The following is a 21150-nucleotide window of genomic DNA, read 5'->3' as shown; positions in this document are numbered from 1 at the left end:
TGCATTCCCTGGATGGCAGCCAGGTACAAGACCAGGCTGCCCCAGTATTCCTCTGGCCCATCTCCAGGCCCCCCCCAGCTACAGGAAAACCCTCCCTTCCCTCTGCCCTGGCTCAGCATTCCCAGCCAGACCCACCTGGCGTCTCTGCCTGGGGTCCGGGCGTCCTGGTGTGCCATGGGCAGGTAATCCGAGACATCGATCGCCTCCTCCTCCAGCTCTCCTTCCTCCAGCTCCCCCTCCTCCAGCTCCCCTTCCTCCAGCTCCTCTCTCCTCATGGCTTTGGGCATCCTGCCCTGCTCCATGGGCTGGATGGCATCATCGGGCTCCATGCGGCGCCAGCAGGTGGACAGGTCAGCGAGGGAGGGGCCGGACTTGGAGCGCCACTTGCCCTCGGAGCACCAGCGCTCGTCGGGACAGCCCAGCTGGTCGGCCAGCAGCCGGTACTTGGCCGCATCGAAGAGCTCGTTCCGGGGGCCCAGCAAGCCCCAGCCCTGCAGGAGACAGGGGCAGCTCTGGGAACACCCCCCTGCAGCTCTGGGAACCCACACCCTGCTGGGGACAGGGGGGCAGGAGCGGTCCCCTCCTCTCCTTCCCCACGCAGAGAGAGAGCGAGGAAAGGCACTTTCAGGAACTCTGAACTTTCCCCCGCCACTGTTCTGTACCAACGGGAATCTGGTCCCTGCCCTCTCTTCCCAGGGCATGCCTCTCAGCCCCACACAGCTCCTTAGAAAGGGTGGGCCAGGATTTATTGGGGTTTTACAAACTCTTGGCTATATTTAGAACCCTCAAGTTTTGAAATCACCCTCAGAGCAGGAAATGCATCTTTTTGGGAAGGCTAGTCTGAACTGGCATAATCTGGGATAACACAGGATGAGAATTCAGGGAATGGTTCATCTTTCATTTCCCAGGAAGAGTTTTTTGTACAAGCAGCAGGAAAATGTCCCTAACCTGGCAGATTCTGAAGCAGGCCTGCAGTAATTAAACACTCTCCTACCATCACCATTTAGGACTGAACCTTGCAGGAAGCTCCAGACATACCTGGAGTGCAGCACACATCATTTCTTACCAGGATGCTGCAGTAAGTTCTAGCTTTAATTTTCATAAATTAAAAGTTACAGCTTTAGACCTTTTAATGGCCTTAATGGGCCTGTACTATAAAAAGCTGTATTATTTTGTGCTGTGGGAGTGCCTGAGACACCAAAGTTCACCTGGCTTGCTGCTCTACTCAAAGCCTCTGTATTCACTCTCTGCACTAAATAGATGCTATTAATTTTCTTGAACTGATGGCTTTTTAAAGCAGCATTTGTAGCTCTTTCTATAGCTGTGATCACACAAGGCCTCCATCACAAGGGTCTTCTGCCAGCTTCCAGTTTAGCTGGCAAAGAAAGCTTTGCATGTTCAATCTGTGGTTTCAGGGGCCTGGGTTTTGGTTTAAGCTCTAAACTAAAGTACACTTCAGCCATTTCCAAAATTTGGGGAAAATGTGTCAATAGGGTATTTTTCTTTGAAGTCTCCTTTGAAAACTTCCAGGCTCTCAAAGAAAGCAGGGAACAACACTGGACTAGGGAGGATAAAACCAGGATGTTTTCCCAGCGAACGCTGACTGCGTGAGGTGGAATCAAGTCAGTGAGTGAAACAAGTTTTGCTGATTCCAGGATTAGAGGACCAGCTCGAGCAGCTGAGGAAGCTGAGTTTTCACACTGTCTTCCTGAATTTCTGAAAACTGGTTATTTCCTCACAGAGCATTCTGATCTACAAGCAAACCAAAACCTGTCTCACTGTCAGAGCATGCACAGCATCTTCTCCTGAGCAGAGAGATATCCCTGTTCCCATTCTACACACAGATCAATGGGAAACTCTCAAATCAGTCTCACTTGCTCAAGGTAACACATAACAGCCAGGGGCAGAGCTGGAGATAAAACTGCATCTTTTTCTCAGCTATAAAACACCGTCGAGAGAGACCTTCAGAGTTTTACTGTGCCTGTTTGATACTGGCTGCACACACCCATTTCTAGCCATAAGTAAGTGCCAAACAAAGCATAACTGTCAGAGTAACAGCAAAACACAACATGTAATTGCCACGCTGGCTTTGATGAAGAGGAAACAGGAGGCTCTGAAGGTCCTACAGCTGCAAACACACCCAGCTGTGCTGGCAGAAGTGGGAGTAAGTGACCAGCAAACCCACCTGAGGGATGCTCTACTCACTGTAGATGCTGGGACTAAGGAGCTGATTAAGGTCCAGGACAAAAGGAACAAAGACCAGGACTACCTGACGCAAGCGGGATTTTAAGCTCAAATGGATTCAGACTCAAGACTTCACCCTCTACCCCTGACTACCAGAGGGGCCAACTAAGGGAGTGCACAGGCAAAGAGAGACGAAAGAGTTCCCATCACCAGGCCAGGCTGGCTGCACACTGCAGGGTGTGTCGGGCCAGCCGAGCAGCAGCAGAGCTCACCTTGAAGAGCTGACACGCTGCAGCCGCCGCCTGCCGCTCCGCATCGATCTTCTTGGTCCCATAGCCCTCCACTTCCACATTCTTCGGCCACTTTATGTGGAGAGTGACTTTCTGAAAGGCAAGGAGAACCAGAGAATGAGCCAGGGCAAGCTCTCCCCTCCACCAGAGCACACCCACTCCAACCATCTCTGCACTCCAGGCAAAGAAGAGAAACACAGAAGAAAACTGTGAACGAAGTGTTGTCTGGTCCCTTCACAGGAAGCTCCACTCCAGGAGCACTGAAGGAAAAGGCTGAGCAGGGCACAGAGGTGCCACAGCCCCACAGGAGCTGCAGGGCTGAGGTCCAGCATGGGCTGTGGTGTCACAGCGTGTCAGCACCGAGGGATAAATGCCAGGAGGTCATTACAGGAACAATTCCATTCCAGGGCTGTCCCTCTGCACTCTGCAGCACACCAAAGTGTGCCCCGGAGCAAGATCCCCTCTCCAACAGCTTCCAGCTGCAACAGCAAGGAAATCTTCCCAACTGTCTTCCTCACTGTCATGGAAGCAGCACAGGGTTGCCTCAGCTCCCAGGCACTCCAGCACTCAGTGGGCACAGGAGCACCCAGCTCCAGCACAACACAAGCACTGGCAGAACCACAGCCCCACCACAGCTCCTGCATGGGAGCATCCTCCTGGATGGGAGCACTAAATCCTGCAGAGAATGCTGAAAGATGAAGCCTGCCCTCTTCAAAGAAGTGCTCCAAATCAAGAGCTCGCTCAGCTGCTGGCCCTGCAGATGCCACAAGGCTCCAGGAGGGAAATGCCTAAGGAATTCTCTCCTGTTTCTGCAGCACAGATGAAAGGCGGCAATGGATGGATCGGCTGGGGAAGCCCAGCCTCCAAGGCTGGAGCACAGGCTCCTGACTCTCCAGCACCTGGCTGGCTGCCTTCCTGCCCCTGAACCCAGCTCTCTGCAGGGAATTACTATGGATTTTGCCTCGGGGCTCTGCCTGGAAAGCACAGACCTGCTGGGAAAAAAGGTGTCTCAGAAGGCCAAGTACTCACAAAGCCCCTGTTCACATCCAACAAAAGCTCTCCAGGCTCTCACCTGTCCTTCTGCCCACATCTGCTGGCTTGTTTTTCTTTGTGAGCCAACCCTCATTTTTTTCCCAGGGCTCCTTTATCTCCCTTATTGTTTTCCTGGTTTAGTTTTTTGTTTTAATCTGAAGTTACTCTGCACATTAATCTATTTAAGTGCTGGCAAGAATGGGAACCAATTACACAAACTGAAGAGATGAGGCACTGCCTGGGGTATTCCAAATTTTAGGGATGAGGCACTGGCTATGGTATTCCAAAATTTAAGTTAGGAAACTGCACTACTGCTTGAGAAAGAGCAAGAAAAACAAACACAAATAATGAAGAACTCTGAAGTAACATTACTAATGTATCCCCTAAAATCCAGGGATGCTTAAGAAGGATGTGGCAATAAAAACTGTCTGGGAAATTTTAGACAGAATGTTATTGGAAAATGTTAATCCATCAGAACTGAGTCTTTTCCTGGAATGTGGGTTACAGTTAAACTTCAGCTGGAAAGGGCTTTCAGCTCTGGAATGAGAGCTGGTGTGACAGGAAGAGGCAAAACCTTGACCATGGAGCACCATTAGGTAAGAATTCCTGCTCAGTTCATAGCCCAGACCCAGATCTGGGGCTCTGGCATCCCAGTGACAGCTCAAACTACCTGGAAAACTGTTTGCTTGGGATTCCTCCACTTCATTTAACAAACAGGCTGTATTTCACCCTGCTCTTAAATACTATTAGAAGCCTCCCTCCATTGCAAACAAACTCCTCTTTTCCGGTTGCAATTGGACATTTTTGGCTTCGGAATTTTTTCTATTGGAATCCACAATCAAATCTAGGGTTCCTAAGGGCTAGAATACAGCTTTTAAATCTTAATTTTCTAAGGTAGTAGGACACCTTTAAGCACATTTAAGCACAGACTCTGTGTCTTTCTGGTGAGAAAGGCCAGATACAACAAGTCACTTAAAAGAAAAATATCCACACAAAAAGAGGAACAGCCCCTGCATTTATACACCTTTAAAGCATATGGAGATCAGGAAAAATAGCAAGAAGTGAGAATATTTCTTGTTTGAAACTTTTATGTGGAATTAAAACTCTTCTATGATTTTCTCTAGGAAAGTTACTTCCAGGATTAGCAGTTCCGTGGCTCCCTTCCCACTCTATGTCCAACACCCCTCCAGCAGCACGGGATTACCTTTTTCCTTGGCCCATTAGTGTGGATGTAAACCAGCTTGTCCCTTGCATGGGAAATGCCCAGGGCTCGGCCAATCACGCTGTTGAGCAAGTTTTTAGGCTGTGGAAATTCCTTTAGTAAGTCTCTGGAATCTGGAAAAAAAAACGAAGAGGAACTAAATGTCTCCCAGTTGCTGTGCAGTCCCGTTCAGAGGCGCGTTCCAACACCTGCGGCTCCAGGAGAGCCGGGCTCAGGGGGCAGGCAGAGGGTCCGGTGCTCACCTACAGCATCTCCAGGCACCAGCAAGGTCCTGGATCCCTGAGGCTGGGACAGACCTCCAGGATCATCGAATCCACCCTGTGCCCAATCCCCACCTTGTCCCCAGCCCAGAGCACTGAGTGCCACCTCCAGGTGTTCCTTGGACACCTCCAGGGCTGGGCACTCCAAACCTCCCTGGGCAGCCCCTGCCAAGGCCTGACCACCCTTTCCAGGAGGAATGTTCCCCAATATCCACCCTGAGCCTCCCCTGGCCCAGCCTGAGGCCGTTCCCTCTCCTCCTGTCCCTGTTCCCTGCGAGCAGAGCCGACCCCCCCGGCTGCCCCCTCCTGTCAGGGACTTGTGCAGAGCCACAAGGTCCCCCCTGAGCCTCCTTTGCTCCAGCCTGAGCCCCTTTCCCAGCTCCCCTCAGCCACTCTGGGGCTCCAGCCCCTTCCCAGCTCCGTTCCCTGCCCTGGACACGCTCCAGCCCTCAAGGTCTCTCCTGTCAGGAGGGACCCAAAGCTGCCCCCAGGATTCCAGGGGATCCCTCAGCAGGGCCAGCACAGGGGACAGTCCTGCCCTGGGGCTCTGCCCACACTGGGGCTGGCACAGCCCAGGGGCCATCGGCCTCTTGCCCACCTGGGCACAGCTGGGCTCGTGTCCAGCAGCTGGCACCAGCATGGACCCAGTGCCTTTCCTCACCAGCTCTGTTTGTTATTCCTCAGTATCAAAACCCAACTGAGCAATAACAACTTTGAACAGTTTGGGCGTTTGCAACGTCCCCCCCCCAGCCACAGGTTAAATCCAGGGTCTCACAAGTTACACATTAGATCCAGCCAGCAGTAGAAACATGAAAAAATGCCTGAGGACTTCATCCTGAAATGACCGGGATGGCTGGATTAGAGCCTGGGAATGTGGTTTAATCTGAATTGCTTGGAGAATCCCCTGGAAAGAGGCTTGCCAACAGCGTTTGGAGATGCAGCAGCCCCAGAGGCAGCAGGACAGAGGGCAGGTGGGACTGGCCCCGGCCCCCACAGGGAAATGCTGCTCAGGGTACAGCAGGGAGGGGATGCTGATGATCAAACCAAATCACTCATTTAAAAAAACAACAGTAATAAAATCCCACTGCCCCCAACAGAGCCATGTCACACCCACGTCCCAGGTCAGTCTCCTCCCTGACCACCTCCAGCAGTTTCAGCAGTGAGGGAGCTGCTCCAACTCCTCTCACCTGCATCACTGCCATGGCCAGCACTGGGAAGGGCCTTTTCTTCCAGCAGCAGGTCCAGTGAGATCAGATCAATGGGATAACAATTCCGGATGTTCCTACACCTCACAAACAGAGAGGTGGCACAGCTCCCTGGTGAGGAGAGGGGCAGCTGCCCCTTCTCCCAGGCTCCAACACCCCCACTAACCCAGATGTGCAGGGAGACGACCTGCAGCCCTAATCCCACAGAAAACCAAGGCAGGAAAAGGGAACGCACACGTTTTTGCTGGGCTCACAAGTGAATCAGCCAGCACAGTCCTGCAGGTACCAAAAGCAGCACAAGGGAACAGGGAGAGGGATGGGGTCTCCTGCTCTGCAGCAGCAAGGACAGCTCATCCCACACTCAGCCTCATCCCACACAAACTCCCCGGGCAGTCAGGACTTGGGTGACCTCCCTGCAGACCACCCTGGGGGTGAGCATTCCCTTTTGGAGGGTTTCTGAACCCCCTGCAGGAATTCAGGGCATGTTTCAGCAATGAATCAGAAGCCACCACAGAGATCACTGGTACCACCAGAAACCAGAATTTCTGACTGAGCCACCAAATCCAAGGAGAAACGAGGAGCCAACAGTCACTCATCAGAGCATCACCAAGCATCACCGTGTTCTGCTGGAAACTGATTCTAGAGCTGCTGTCATAAAGACACAGAGGAACTGCAGAGAATCCCAGAATGGTTTGGGTTGGAAAGATCCTTGAAGATCTTCCATTCATTTATTTAACAAATGGGCAGGGACACCTTCCACTAGACCAGGTTGCTCCAAGCCCATCCAACCTGGCCTTGGACACTTCCCAAGATGTTCAAGGCAAGAAGAATTTAGGAGAGGCTCTGTCACACAGGCACGTGGAAGAGATGCTCTCCAAGAACATGCTCATCATGATGATGTCCTAGGAGGGCCCAGCTGGAAGCTGAGCAACTGGGAAACCATGGGAGATTTAGAGAAGGCAGAGTTCTGCTGTGCCACTGGAGGCCTGACACTGTCAGCCTGGGGACACTTGGCTAACGGAGAACAAAAAGCCACTGCTGATCCCATCACCCTCTCTGGCAAAACCCAGCAGGCTGATCCACAGCTCAGCACAGAAGATTCACTGGTGACACTCAGTTTTGAAACTTCTTCTTGCAAACCATAGAAGAACCACCTGGATCTTGAGAAATGCTTTCAGTAGCCTTGGATAACTCCAGGGGAATTGCAGGAATTACTGTGATTTACGACCACGATTTGTCCATGAATTACCTTCTATATATTGGCCAAGGGAGCAGGAAAATGGTCTCAGCCTAACAAAAAACTACGAGCCAATTTTGTGTAATTATACAGCAAATGTGCTATTTCTATCTACTCAAGCAAGTTTCTCTATATTCAGACTTTGGCCTGCTCAGGAAAACTGGAAAAGCATCCAAGATTTTGGCACTCTGCAGTTGTATTCCGTTCCACAGTGGTGGGACAAACGGAGGGAGGAGCAGTAACACAAGTCCCAAATGCACCATTCAATTCACTTAATAAAAAAAGAAAAGCAGAAAGCAAATCTCCAGCACCAGCATGGTTATTTGGCTTCCAGCTGTTTCCTCTTTCAAAAACAATAACCTGGGAAATTCTGTGATAGGAGGTGCAAGAAGCACATTTTTAATACCCCCCCAAATCCAATTACCTATGACCGAGGCAGTTTCTCACATTCTAAGGTGACTCCTCAGTGAAGACTAAATATTTAATCTGCTCTAGAGGGGAAAATAGGATCTCTGACTAACAAAGCCCAGTTCTGGTGACAGCTCAGGCTTGGAATTCCCAACAAGGTGCAATGTTTTCTCCCCAGCTGAAAACACCACATCCAGCAGCACATTCTGACTGTGTCAGGGGCTGATGGATCACCTTCAGCCCATTCCTGCCCCAATCCCAGAGCTGAACGGATCTTATCCTGCAGGAAGCCATCCCTCCCTCGGAGCTTTTAAAGAAACAACCCCAAACTGCAGAACTGGATTTGCAGAATGTTCCCTTCCCTGCCAAATCAGATTTCTCAGCATCTTCCTCCAAGGAGTGTCTCAGTTCTGTCACAGCTGAGAGTGGATGTTTGGGTGGGAATTGTGTCAGTGGGAGCACAAGGAGTACAGCTCAATACTCCCAAAACTGAGCCACACATGACACCCAAACAGCTCTGAGATCACGAAGGAATATTAAAAGCCTGTCTTGGAGAGCAGACAAGTCAGGGTGGGGCTATCAAAGAAGCCAATTAACTAATTAAAGTTCCTCAAAGCCAGTGAGCGCTTTAGGTTAATTCAATTGTGAAAGTCCAGGATAATTCCAAGCTACACTGAAAAACACAAAAACCAAACCCCAAAACCAACAAACCACCCAGCTGGAGTGGCCCAGCCTCCTACAAACCCCAACAAATCTGAGTGAAAACACTCCTGTACGAGAGCACAAACCAAACAGCCCAAAGTCCTGTTCAAGGAGGACAGAGGAGATACATTAGTTTCTCTCTTCTCTCCAATTCTGCTCCCTGGAAGCAACAAATTAGCACCAAGGACAAGCCAGCAATGACAAAATTCCTCAAGATATAACAAATTCAAGTAATAAACCTGAAAGTGTTTTCAACACATCAAAAATCCCCAAAAAAGAAAAAAAGCCCTGTGGGTCCACAATATCCATTTCACAAGGAATTAGCCCAGACATGTTCCACTGCAGAGATGGAGGGAGACACAGAAAGTTCCTCCTGGCAGCTTAGCTTCGAGTACACCAAAACATGGCTTTTTGGGGAATTTCGGGGGTTTTAAACCATCCCCAGCCATCCTGAACACGGCCCCTTTCAACACACACAGACTAAAACCCACACACAGCTCCTGGCTGAACAAGAGCTTAAAAACCAGGAAAACTGAGCAGGTCCCTCCAAAAACAAGTGGGATCAGCTGAGGAGAAGGAGCAGTGGCCAAGCTCCCCCTCGGAGCCACTGGGGCTGATCAGGAACCTGCCCTGCTCCAGGAAGGGATCCAGAGCTCCAGCCCAGCCCAAATTCTGCTCTGGTTCTACAGGACAAATTTAATTAGTGACAGAGGAGGGTTCCTGGAGCAAACCCGAGGGCAAGGGCACGTCAGCCTCGGGAACGAGGGGAAGTGACTGAGCTGCCCAAATCCCACTGTCTAAGCCAAAAAAGTGAAGCCTCAGACAACAACACGGATCTACCAGTGACTTTTTGAAGCTGGCCTCGGGTCCGGGTGGATTTTTCCGTATTTGTATCCAAGGCTAATAACAAAGCAGCCAAACGAGGATGGCTAAGGAGACATCAGCCCACAAGCTGAGGGTGAAGAACCGATCTCAGAAAGAGGTTTTTCAAATGACATTCATGATCTCCACGTGCTCAAGTAGCAGCTGGACAGGTAGGGCAAGTTCACGAGACCCTGAGGGCTTTTATTTGTTCATCCAAAACAAATCCATTATTGGAAACAATCCCAGTATCACCACACTCCCATCTCAAGAGCCTTTCATGGTCAATCCACCACATAAACTGGGAGGGCGAGTGAACTGAAGACCAAAAATAAAAGTACTCGGGCACTGCCTGAAAACACATTACAAAAAAGTGCTGACAGACGAAATACAAAAGAGGAAAGAAAAAAAAAAAATCCTGGTTTATTCCTTTTCTCAGGCAACACCTGAAGCAGCTCATTAAACAATAATTTGGGGTGGCTCAGCACCTGCTTTAGCAGGGAGTTAATCTGCTCTGTTGAACAGCTTGAACGTAACAATTAAAAGACCATCCCACTATGAACGCCAAATTAAAGCTCAGCAGCTTCTGAAAGGCAAATGGAACCAAGACCCAAAGAATCCTGAAATTACAGAGAAAATAATAACTTTAAAAGTGCTGGAGAGTGGGAAAGAAGCACCGAACACAGAAGGATAAGGGTTGAGAAAAAGGGAAAAGTTCTATTGTAACAATACCCCAAATTTCCAAAACGCAGCCCACGAAAGAAAACTGAAACCAAAACAGTGATTTTCAAGGGAAAATGGTTCAAGTCACAACCTCTGGCACAAAAGCACTCGCATCTCTCTAAGCTCCAAGTGCTCTCCACACTCCATAATCCAACAAAAAGTGATTCAAAACGTGACACCAGACCCGAGTTTTAAACATTCTTTCACAGCAGTGACGATTCCGAGCAGCGGGAAGGCATTCACCTTCCCACCTGGGCCCACGCACCACTGACAGCCAAACGGGGAAAATCTTCCAGGCTCTGGCCAGAGACATCACCCCTGGCCGGCTTTAGGGACGCTGCAGTACCGAAGGCCGGATGCTCCAGAGCTGTCGGTGTCTCCATCGGCGTTTCCCGGGCTCTCCAGGTGGATCCAGCGGGATCCCGCGCACGGAGAGGCGGGGAACGGCCCTAACGGCCCGCGCTGCCCGGCGCCGCCCGAGCGCTTCGCAACCCATCCCCTTTCCCTGACACATCTCCACGGGGGATTTTCCTCTCGCGTCAGCGACGGGAGGCGGCCGGAGTTTCGCCCAGGCCCGGCTCGGCGACCTTGAGGGGAATCACCGGGGAAACCCAACTCCGGCCAACAAAGGGCTGCCGGGGCGGCCACAAAGCAGCTCCGCGGTCCCCCCGGCGCCCCCCGGTACCTGCGCAGCTCGGCGGCTCCTCTCCCTGGCCGCGCATCCCGGTCCCGGCAGAGCCGCGGGAAGGAAAGGAGGGATGGAGGGAGGGAGGGATGTGGCGGCTCCCCCGCCCCGCCGCGGGCCCGGGCTCGCCCCTCCCTTCCGCTGCGCGAGCGCCGCGCGGGGCGCCGAGAGCCGGCCGGCTCCGCTGCTCACCCTGCGCTGCCTCGGGCTCCTCCTCCTCCTCCTCGTCCCGGCGGGGCTCGGCGGGCCCGCGGGGAGCGAGCAGAGCCCGCGGGGGCCCGTGCAGGGCCCGCGGGGGCCGCGGCAGAGGCGCAGCGGCCCCGCCGCCTGCAGCAGCAGCCCCAGCGCCGCCATCTTGGGCCGCCCCGCGCCCGCGGGCAGCGCAGGGGCCGCGCGCGGCGGCGCCCCCCGGCGGGCGGGAGGACCGAGAGCGGCCCGGGAGAGCCGGGCCTCGCGTCCCACCGGGAATGGCGAGGGAAGCAGAGGGAAAAGGGAGGGAAAGGACGAGAGGGGAAAGGAAAAGAAGAGCGGAAAGGAGAAGGAAAAGGAGTGGGAAAGAAGACGGAGAGGGGAAAAGGTGAGGGGAAAGGGAGGAGATGGGAGAGGGAAAAGGAGAAGGGAAAGGGGGAAAAGGAGGCGAGGGAGGAAGAGCTGCTGTGGTGCCCGCGGCCGGAGCCCCGCGGCCGCGGCATTGCCGGGGCTCCGGAGCCCTGGGAGCGCAGGGAGTTCGGGCCGGGGAGCTGCGGGGCGCACAGAGCCATTGTCCGGCCCTGGCGGGAGCTCTGCGGCCCTGCCCGGCCCGGCCCTGCCCCGGCCCGGCCCCGGCCCCGGCCCGGCCCCGGCCCTGCCCCGGCCCCGGCCCCGGCCCCGGCCCGGCCCCGGCCCTGCCCCGGCCCGGCCCGGCCCCGGCCCTGCCCCGGCCTGCCCCGGCCCCGGCCCCGGCCCTGCCCGGCCCCGGCCCACAGCTCCGGCGGGAGGCCCCGGGGCCCGGCCCCAGCCCGGGGCCGTTTCCCTGTCCCCGAGCCGGCACCACGGGGACGGGGCGGGTTTGCTCCCAGATCCCGGCGGTGCCTCTCCCTGCATCCTGGCGGGTCCCTGGATTTGAGGATCGCTATGAATCTTCCCTGATGAGAGGGAAAACACAAACACACAGTATTTTCCTGCTTTCAGCAGCATCTCCCTGGGCTGGGTTTCCTCCCACACCTTTTCCTCTCAATCCTTCCACCTCCAGGCAAAGCCAGATCTGGGATGGTTCCACACGAGTGACCCCAGGTACGACTCCAAGGAGAAATCCTGAAACTCCTTTGGGGATTGTTTCCAGCTCCACACACCCCAACACACACACAGACCAGGCAAGTCATGGCCAAGTGCATATTCCTAAAAACCAAGTCGTTCATCCTGCAGCCCATTATTTGCTAATATTTGAGAAAAACACTAAAAAAACTTAAAATCTTTATAAGCTTTTAAAATGAGTCTTTCTAAATATCTTAAAATCTTACATCTTTATCAAATCTTAAATCTGTAAAGATCTAAAAATCTTGATAAAGATCTTATAACCTTTATAAAATAAGTCAGCCCTTCCCCACTTCTCCCAACTCCGAGTCCTCCTGTTACTCAGTTCTACATGAATTATTTCATATCCAGGTATGGAATTCTTAAGGCTGTAGAGCTGGTTGAAATTCCGACCCTATGGGATTGTTTATTTGTTTATTTAAATCTGAACTATTTTTTCTAAGCAATTAATCTATATTGGCCCTGGCTGTACTGGGACTACCATTAAGTTTTGTGTTTCTTTAAACCAGGGTCTCATTTTTATGTCAAAACTTTATTACTGAGTATTTTGTGTGTAAAGTGAAAATGAACATGGATGGCTGGTTAAGCATCATGATGCAAAATGAGTTTTTAAAAAATTTTAAGTGGGTTTTGTTACTTTTGAAGTCAGAAAGAGAAAACTTCAAAAAAACAAAAAGTAGTGACTGATACGATGGCACAGTTCAGTTTTACAAAGCCTGGGCTCCATGAGAAGAGGTTCAAGAAGAATAAAGTTATCGAATAAAAACCCTGTAGAAAAAAACCTCAACATTGGAAGAGCTGAACTCTCAAGAAAAGTCTTATTATACTAAGTTTGCCTTTTCCTGTATTCACTTTTTAGAACCTCTGAATTAGCTGCTAATTTGTCTTTGTAAGTTCTTGTACTTAACAAAAACCCAAATGGAAACACAAACCCAGATCTTGAAACAGCACCAAATGACCAAAAAAAAAAAAAAGCACTTCTTTTTGAAAGACATGAAGTTATTCTGGCACTCAGATTACAAATTTTAAGAGATTGGTCCACTAAAATGGGAAAAATCATTCAAAACTGATTGTTCATTCAAAAATCATCCAAAAATCATCCAAACCACTAAAAAGGAAAACAACTCATTCCATTTAAGGGAATTAATCCTGTGTTAATCTTGTGACAGCACGTTGCAAAACTATTATTTTTATTTTTTTACTGTAATTTTTACTATTTATTCAGAAATAAATGGAGGTGGTTTGGAAACAAAAGCTTCGAGGAGGACTGGAAGGAAAGGGAGGCTGGAAACAGCACGGCACCATCCCCTCATCCTGCTGGGAGGCAAATCTACTGAGAAACTGCTTAATGTGACAGAGTTCCTGGGTTTTAGCATCTCCCCAGATCCAGCCGAGGCAATGAACTGTCCAGCAGGGAAGGAACCCAAATTCTAACCACAGCCATGGAGCTGCTTCAAATCCTGGACATGCAGGAAGGAACCCAGGAGCCAACAGGAGAGATGGGAGATCTCCCCAGGGAGATGGGAACCGTGGCTGGAGACCATGGGGGTAAAGCAGAGCCACCCAAACACGAGTGAAGTACAGGCTGGGGAAACTTGGAAACACACGGGCAGGGGGCTGGAAAAGCTGAGGGAAACCTTGGAAACACACGGGCAGGGGGCTGGAAAAGCTGAGGGAAACCTTGGAAACACACGGGCAGGGGGCTGGAAAAGCTGGGGGAAGAGGCTGACAGGCAGGCCCAGTGTGCAGGAACAGTTAGGGGTGAGGAGGGCTGGTGGTTTGTCACCAAAAATGATATAAAAATTATCTTGTGGGCACAGAAACAGCAGTGAAGACTCAATTTATTAAAAAATTCCAGAAGTCGCCGATTCCAAATATCTTTATTTTGCAGAGAGCAGCGTTAACCAGCACAGACAGGAGGATCTCCAGAGCCATCTCCCAGATCTGGCAGCTCCTGGGATGAGCTGGGCTGGACCAGCCCCTCCAGCCAAGCCTGTGCAGAGGCAGCAGCTCGTTAACGAGCCAAGTTTCATTAACGAATTCCTTTATCCCCAGGGCTGGAGCATCCCGAGTCCCAAACCCAGCCTGGCCACGACAAACCACCAGCCCTCACCAGGAAAGCTCCTTCTCTCCACCCAGACTCCAACCCCGCTCACAGGATGTGATGGAGGAAAGGGGCTTTGCTCCCAGCTAAAGTGACTTCATACACAATTCCTGCCCTGGACTGGGAAGAATCCTGGGATTTTTGGTTTAAATCCAGCACCCCCAGTGCTGGTGACACAGAGCAGGGCAGTGACAGGAGTGCTGGGGTCACTGTTGGGTTTCCTGAGTGCCAAGGGAAAGGATGAATTCCCTGGGATGGAGGGAGGGGTCCCTCTGCTTCAGCCAGCGCTGGAATATTTTATTCCATTCTATCCACTTTCTTTAAGACCAAGTAACAGAGCTCAGGAAAGATCCACAAGTTAAAACAGAAAACTGTGACTGGAGGGATTTCTGAGGACAAAATATGATTGAAAGGAAGGTTGGCAAAGCAATGGCAGGGAAAAGAGCCATGGTGACAGTGACAGGTAATAAAGGACCAAATCCCAAGCAGGAAGAGCTCATGGAGTTGGTACTAAGGGATACAGGAATATTTAGGAGGACAAAATTAAAAGGGAAAAAAACCTGTACTTGAAACTAAACAGCAAACAAGTGTCCAATGTGTCTGGACAACACTGCAGGGCTCCTCCCCTGCCCAATCCCACTGTTTCCCTGAAACCCTGTCCTGTCCCTCCTGCTCCCAGCTTTCCTGCCACATTCCCTCCCTGCTGCACCGACCGGGACACAACTGAGCTGCCTCCTAACACAAATGAACTCCTCATCCACCTGCTCCAGCTTCCACCTCCAAGCACAGGGAAATCCCAAGTGGAACTCAAGGCTGTGTCAGGTCTTACCTTTGAGGGAATTCAGCGAGAACATCTCCATCCCCGTGGAAAGGGTGGGTTCCTGGGACAGCAGGAGGGAGCACAAAGAAACAGCAAGTTAGAATTGATACTTCCTTTAAAATGTTTCAGGTGCTTCTGCTTTGTCTCCGTGGTGACAATGAGGGTTTTTAAAAAGCTCTTTAGGCCAGGATTAAGTAGAGTATTGCCATTATTCCCTTTAAAGGAAAAAAAAAAAAAGCCAGGAGGAAAAAGAGAACTGTACTTTTGATAACGTTCTTTGCTGAAACTGTGTTAAACTTGCTATTTAATTTCTTACTAAAATAACTTTCACTCAAGACAAAACCAACTTTGCTTTGGGGTGTTTTATCTGTCATGCCAACTATTAAATACACTGTAGAAATTCTTGGAAACAATAACAAGGATTTTCTAACAAACTTGTATCGGGTGGGAGAGGATTGAAGGTCATCATTTACACACAAAGTTGAAGTTTGGAGCTGGACTTCCATGATCCTGGTGGATCCTTTCCAAGTCAGGATATTCTGGGATTCTATGGACATTAACTGTCCCTATGAATGACTTCCTGTGCATGCAATTAATAGCCTGCAGTTATCATTCAGATTACTCACTTTTGCTTTCAGTAAGACAAAATTACTTCAGCAGCAAAAAAAAAAGGCTTCAAATAAACCCACCCCGTTTTCTGGCCACATCTCTGGATGTGACACCTTGTTTGTGGTTCCCTCCCCACGGACACACGGACACCAACCTGCCGTGGCTGCCAGGGCCACACCCGGCCTTGCCCAAGGACCAGATCAATAAAAACAGAGTTCTTGACTTGGCAAAAATGAAACCTCGCATGTGCTGTGGTGAATCTCGGAGGGAAATGTCCTTGGTGTAACTAAATCACTGCAGGGAACAAAGTCAGGGAACCCTTTTGTGGTCCTGGAGCGAGATTCCCGAGGCTGGAGCGCTCAGCCATGGAGCCCAGCCACAGCAGGAATGCCAAAGGAATTGCAGGGAGCGGGGCACACAGCAGCCTGTGCCCCCTTCCATAGGGATCATCCCAGCCTGGGTTAAACTGCCTTAAAGCCAAGGGGATTTGTGACAAATTGGGTGAGTCCAATATTGCTCCGACAGGAAAGAGTCAATCCTTGAACCCCCCGAAGTCGCTGGAGAGAGAAAACCAGGAATGTGCCAGGGAATGCTGCAGTGAACCCCAGCTCCGAGGTATCGGCCATGTCCTCCTCCTGGACTTTGAAGCGTGACCAAAGAGGGGGAGCTGTTTGCCTGCAGAGAGAGTGAGTGTATCCCAGGGAATCCCAGGGAATCCAGGGAATCCCAGGGAATCCCTCCCTCAGCGTCCTGGGACACGGCACCACGAGGGCACTTAACCTGCAACTTTCCCTGCGGAGCAGGAATTCAGGGAACGGAGCAAGGAACGCCTCACCCACGCTGGCATGGGGAAAAGGGATCTTCCAAAAATGGCTTTGAGCCAAAAGAGGACAGGGATAGATAGGATATTGGGAAGGAATTCCTGGCTGGGAGGGCACAGGGTGCCCAGAGCAGCTGGGGCTGCCCCTGGATCCCTGGCAGTGCCCAAGGCCAGGCTGGACATTGGGGCTGGGAGCAGCCTGGGACAGTGGGAGGTGTCCCTGCCCATGGCAGGGCTGGCACTGGATGATCCTTAAGGCCCTTTCCCACCCAAATCATTCCATGATTCCATGGATAAATGCAACATGGAAATGATTGGATATGATGGAAATGGTCTTTTCTGCTCAAGAACAAGGAAATAAAAAATTGAAAACCTTCTAGGGATGAGGTTCCAAGATGAACAACTGAGATCCCCTTGGATAAGCAAGATTCCAACCCAGCTGTTTGTATAATCCTGTCTGCAGATCCCAGCTGAGCTGGGACCCTTGCTGGGAACCAGTAAGAGTCAGACTGGGTGGGAGCAGGACAGGACAGGGAGGAGAATAAATCTGAACACCGAGATCTGGACCTGGGAATCACTTTTAGCATGTTCAGCAGCCTGGGGGAAATCCCAGGGTTGGTTGCTGCAGATCCTGATCCCAAATAAAAAGAAGCGTCCAACTACAGCTGCTGCTCCAGCCCCCAGGGAAACACAGGGATGCAGGACCAGCATGGAAAGGGGATACTGGGAGACTCAAAATCTATTTTGTCTGATGACAGCAAAGATGTGGGAGCTCCGAGGACACTGGATCTGGGAAGAAATGGAACAGGATGACACAGGACTGGTAATGGTACAGCTGGAGTGAGAATCTGTGGGACTGTGGAGCCTCGTGCCTCACACCCAGCAAACTCCGGAGTCCCAGGTGGGGAAAGAGACACTAAAAGTTTGTTAGGAAGAGACTCAGTGCTCCTGCTGCAAAGGCAAAGAGTGAAACCAAGCAGTGTGGCACAGAAAGCTGTTAGATAAAACCCCAAAGGATGGGAAGGAATTGGGTCTTTGTTGGGTTTCCTTGATCCACTGGAAAACAACTGTGTGAGGGAAAACCACATCCCCGAGAGAAACACAGGGAAAATCACAGCAATTCTGATTATTGGCTGCTGGGATATTCCAGCAGTGTTGGAAGAGGCAGAGCCCCGAGTGCTTTGTGAAGAGAACAAAGGAGAAATCCTGCTGTCTCCCACATCCAGCCCCAAGGATCCCCTGCCCCGGGCTCCAGGCAGAGCCACTTGCAGTAGAGATTTCTTTTTTTTTTTATTTTTGGCTACTCGGGCCAACGGAGCAGCGGATCCGTGCAGGAAACCTTCCCTTCCCAACCCTAACCCTGCCGGATCCTCGCTGCTGAGAAGCTGGAAGGGACAATGAGGGGCTGCAGGTGGGAATGGGCGCTGGATGCTCTTGGACACCCCCCGAGCACCGGGGCCAAACGGGTGACCCGGAGCGACAATTCCCATGGCCACGGGGGAAACGGGGCCAGCGGTGACACCCGGGGCGAGCCACAGGAGGGGACGGAGAAGGCAGGACTGGGAAAGGGCCGCGGGAGAGCAGCTCTGTGCGGGAGCGAAGCCTTCGCAAGGCAGCGATGGGAACTCCAAGGAGAGCCGCGCTCCCGGGGCTCTCCCCGCCGGCCCCTCGCCCAGGGCCCGCGGCGAGCGGTGCCCCGGAGCCCCCCCGCTCATCCCTGGGCCCCCCGAGCATCCCCAGCCCCGCCGGTGCTGCCGAGCATCCCCGGTGCCGCCGAGCATCCCCGCCCGCGCCGCCCCGCCGCACAGGCCGCGGCCCCGCACGGCCCTCCCCGCCTCACCCCGCTCTGCTCGGCGCCATCCCCCGCTCCTCCCCCTCCTCCCGCCACCGTCTCGGCCCCGCGGCCCCCCCCGGTTCTCCCCGGGGGTCGCGGCTCGACCCCCCGCCCGCCCGCACCGACCTCCGCACCGCGACTGCCGCCGCCGGGCCGCCCCTCGGGACTACAGCTCCCGGCAGGCCCCGCCGCGCGCTTCCCGGCGCGGGCGCCGCGCTTTCACTTCCGGCCCTGCCCCGGAAGTGAGGCCGTCCGCGCGCTCCCTCCGGCCGGCGGCTCCACAGTGCGGAGCCGCGCGTGGGCGCGGGGCGGGAAGACTGTCCCATGGCAACGGATGAGCCAATGGGCGGCGCTGGCTGTTCCCATGGCAACGGCAGAGCCAATAGGCGGCGCGGCCTGTGGGGGCGCTGTAGCCTCGGCCCGCCGTGGGACGCGGCCGGGCCCCGGTCCCGACCCCGGTCCCGACCCCGGTCCCGACCCCGGTCCCGATCCCGGTCCCGGTCCCGACGGGGAGCTGCCCAGAGCAGCTGGGGCTGCCCCTGGATCCCTGGCAGTGCCCAAGGCCAGGCTGGACATTGGGGCTTGGAGCAGCCTGGGACAGTGAAAGGTGTCCCTGCCCATGGCAGGGCTGGCACTGGATGGGCTTTAAGGTCCTTCCAAGCCAAATCCTTCTGGAATTCTTGCCTGTATTCGCTGCCTTTTCAGAATGGCAGTTCTGAAATTCTGAAGTTCCGATTTCTGGATGTTTGGTGGGTTTAATATTTCCTGTGTCTCCAGGCGTTTCCTCTCCTGAAGGTGTTTATTTCTGCTTTGGAGTGTTCAGGGATGGGGCAACATTTATAAACTACGGTAATGCAAGGGGCGTTCTTATATCAGGAATTGTGATTTTAATGAAGGACTTTTTGACACTGTATTTGATAATGTTCGAACTGAAATATGCTGTATTTTTTAATTATATACATTTTTTGCTTGTTTTTTTTTTTAATTTCTCTGTTATGTTCGATTCACAAATAAAGCATTAGTAGACACTCGAAACGAAGTGGGTTTTATGAAGGGAATTTGGGGGAAATTGCTTCGTAATGACCCGTTCCGTGGGTCTAGATGTGGTTATGAAAAGGTAAAGGTACCCAGCAGTGAAGACTTAGTGCAGATACCTGTAGGTAATTATGTCAGCACCCAAATTACTCCCTAATTGGATCTCAGGGTCTCCATAGCAGGCTTGAGCTTCGGGGTCCGGAGCAGCCCGGAGCGCTCCCCGGCCGGTACCGGGGCACGGACGGTGTGTTCGGGAGCCGGAGCGGCTCGGGCGGGGCCGCCCGAGGCGGGGGCGGGGCCGGTCGAGGGGCGGTGCTGCGCAGGAGCGGCGCGCGCGTTCCCAAGCGCGTTCCCGTTCGCCTTCCCGATCACATCCCCAAGCACGTTCACGTTCCCGTTCGTGTTCCTGTTCGCATCCCCAAGCACGCTCCCGATCGCGTTCCCGTTCCCATCCCCGAGCACTTTCCCGTTCACTTTCCCGGTCGCGTTCCCGTTCCCATCCCCGAGCGCATTCCCGTTCACACTCCAGGGCGCGTTCCCGTTCCCATCCCCGACCGCATTCTCGATCGCGTTCCCGTTCCCGTCCCCGAGCGCGTTCCCGTTCACACTCCCGGGCGCGTTCCCGTTCCCGTCCCCGAGCGCATTCCCGTTCACACTCCCGGGCGCGTTCCCGTTCCCATCCCCGAGCGCATTCCCGTTCACACTCCCGGGCGCGTTCCCGTTCCCATCGCGGGCGCGCTCCCGGGGTGGGCGGGGCGCGGGCCGGGGCGCGGCGCATGCGCGGCGCGGGGCGCGCGGGGACAATGGCGGCGGCGGCGCTGGCGGCGGGCGGAGGCCCCGGGAGCGGCCCCGCGGCGGTCCCGGCGGGCGGGCCCGGCCCCGCGCTGGCCGCGGCGCGCCGCAAGGACGGCGGCCCCACCGGCAAGTTCTGGGAGAGCCCCGACACCGTGTCCCAGCTCGACTCGGTCCGCGTGTGGCTGGGGAAGCACTACAAGAAGGTGCGGCCCGGCGAGGGCGGCGGGCGCCGGGCGGGCTGGCGGGGGATGGCCGGGGATGGGACGGGGGGCCCGAGGTCGCCGCCGCTCTTTGTGAACCGCGGCCTCGCCGCTGCGGCGGGCGCGGGGCCGGGTCGGGGGCAGCCCCGGGGACATTTCCGCTCCCTCGGCGCCGGCCGGTGCTCGGGGCCGCGTTTGGGGCAGCCCCGGTAAGCCCCGGGGACGTTGCCGCGGCCGCGGGGGCCCGGCCGGTGCCCGCTCGCCCCAGGCAGTGACTTTCCTGTGCGGGCAGGTCCCGGCCCGGCTGGGTTTCGGTTCAGCCGCGCCCCGGCCGTGTCGGGAGTGCTGGAAAAAGGGAGGAAAAATCCCTCAAAATCCCTTCGGTGCTTTTGGGGACCGCGTCCGGCCGCGTTAAAGCCCCGCGTGTTGCTCCGAGTTCGCTCGGCGGCAGCGTCGCTGCTCGCTCTGGTGCCCTTGGGCTCCTCTTCCTCCTCGCGCACTTCGCTCGGCTCGCTTGCTTCGCTTTAAGTGGTTTTTCCCGTGTGCTGGTTTTGTAACTTCATTTCAATACCTGAGCCGTGAAGAATCACCCGGTGTAGCTTTCCAGCGCTGTAGCGATCCTGGAAGAGCTTTAGTTGGATCGGAGCGGTGCCCAGGGGGTGCTGCGCAGCCCAAAGGTGCCTTAATCTCCGTATTTTCCCAATGCTGGGGCCATCCCGCCGGTCCTCGGCAGGCCTGGTGTCCATCACCCGTGGATGAGCTTGTCCCGTGCTGTTGGTTGGGTTCTTTGTGTGGTAAAGAATCTGAGAACGGGAATCTGAACTGGGAACC

The 21150-nt window shown here is 53.7% G+C and overlaps 2 protein-coding genes and 1 long non-coding RNA gene across 7 annotated transcripts in view; 2 read left to right on the top strand and 1 right to left on the bottom strand.

Moving 5' to 3' along the window:
* Window positions 1–18508, bottom strand: part of DHX30 (DExH-box helicase 30) — a 31690-nt gene extending 13182 nt beyond the window's left edge. Inside the window, exons 1-5 of one of the 2 annotated variants that reach the window (XM_039548722.1) lie at window positions 18416–18508; window positions 15036–15087; window positions 4711–4841; window positions 2457–2567; window positions 136–491 (exon numbers count right to left, since the gene is read on the bottom strand). In XM_039548722.1, the coding sequence (XP_039404656.1) occupies window positions 136–491; window positions 2457–2567; window positions 4711–4841; window positions 15036–15066 (629 nt within the window). In that variant the 5' untranslated portion in view covers window positions 15067–15087; window positions 18416–18508. Of the gene's footprint in view, window positions 1–135; window positions 492–2456; window positions 2568–4710; window positions 4842–10809; window positions 10917–15035; window positions 15088–18415 lie in introns of those variants that run through there. The other variant, XM_039548721.1, reaches the window with a different exon arrangement.
* LOC109144018 lies at window positions 11240–15372 on the top strand. 4 transcript variants are annotated; one of them, XR_005601412.1, is made up of 3 exons: window positions 11240–11386; window positions 11983–12081; window positions 13328–15372. It is a non-coding gene; the product is annotated as an uncharacterized LOC109144018 (long non-coding RNA). The 4 variants fall into 4 exon arrangements; XR_005601413.1 differs by having other exon boundaries at window positions 11350–11386; window positions 12041–12081; XR_005601414.1 differs by lacking the exon at window positions 11983–12081 and having other exon boundaries at window positions 11342–11386.
* Window positions 18509–20190: 1682 nt separating the features above from the next.
* The window catches only part of SMARCC1 (SWI/SNF related, matrix associated, actin dependent regulator of chromatin subfamily c member 1), a 65603-nt gene continuing 64643 nt past the window's right edge, over window positions 20191–21150 (top strand). The window contains exon 1 of the mRNA XM_039548743.1: window positions 20191–20322. The gene's annotated coding sequence lies outside the window, so the exon portion shown is untranslated. The remainder of the gene's footprint in view (window positions 20323–21150) is intronic.

This window comes from Corvus cornix, chromosome 2 (assembly GCF_000738735.6).
Source record: "Corvus cornix cornix isolate S_Up_H32 chromosome 2, ASM73873v5, whole genome shotgun sequence".
NCBI classification, from domain to species: Eukaryota; Metazoa; Chordata; class Aves; order Passeriformes; family Corvidae; genus Corvus; species Corvus cornix.
This window is presented reverse-complemented; position numbering and strand designations above follow the sequence as displayed.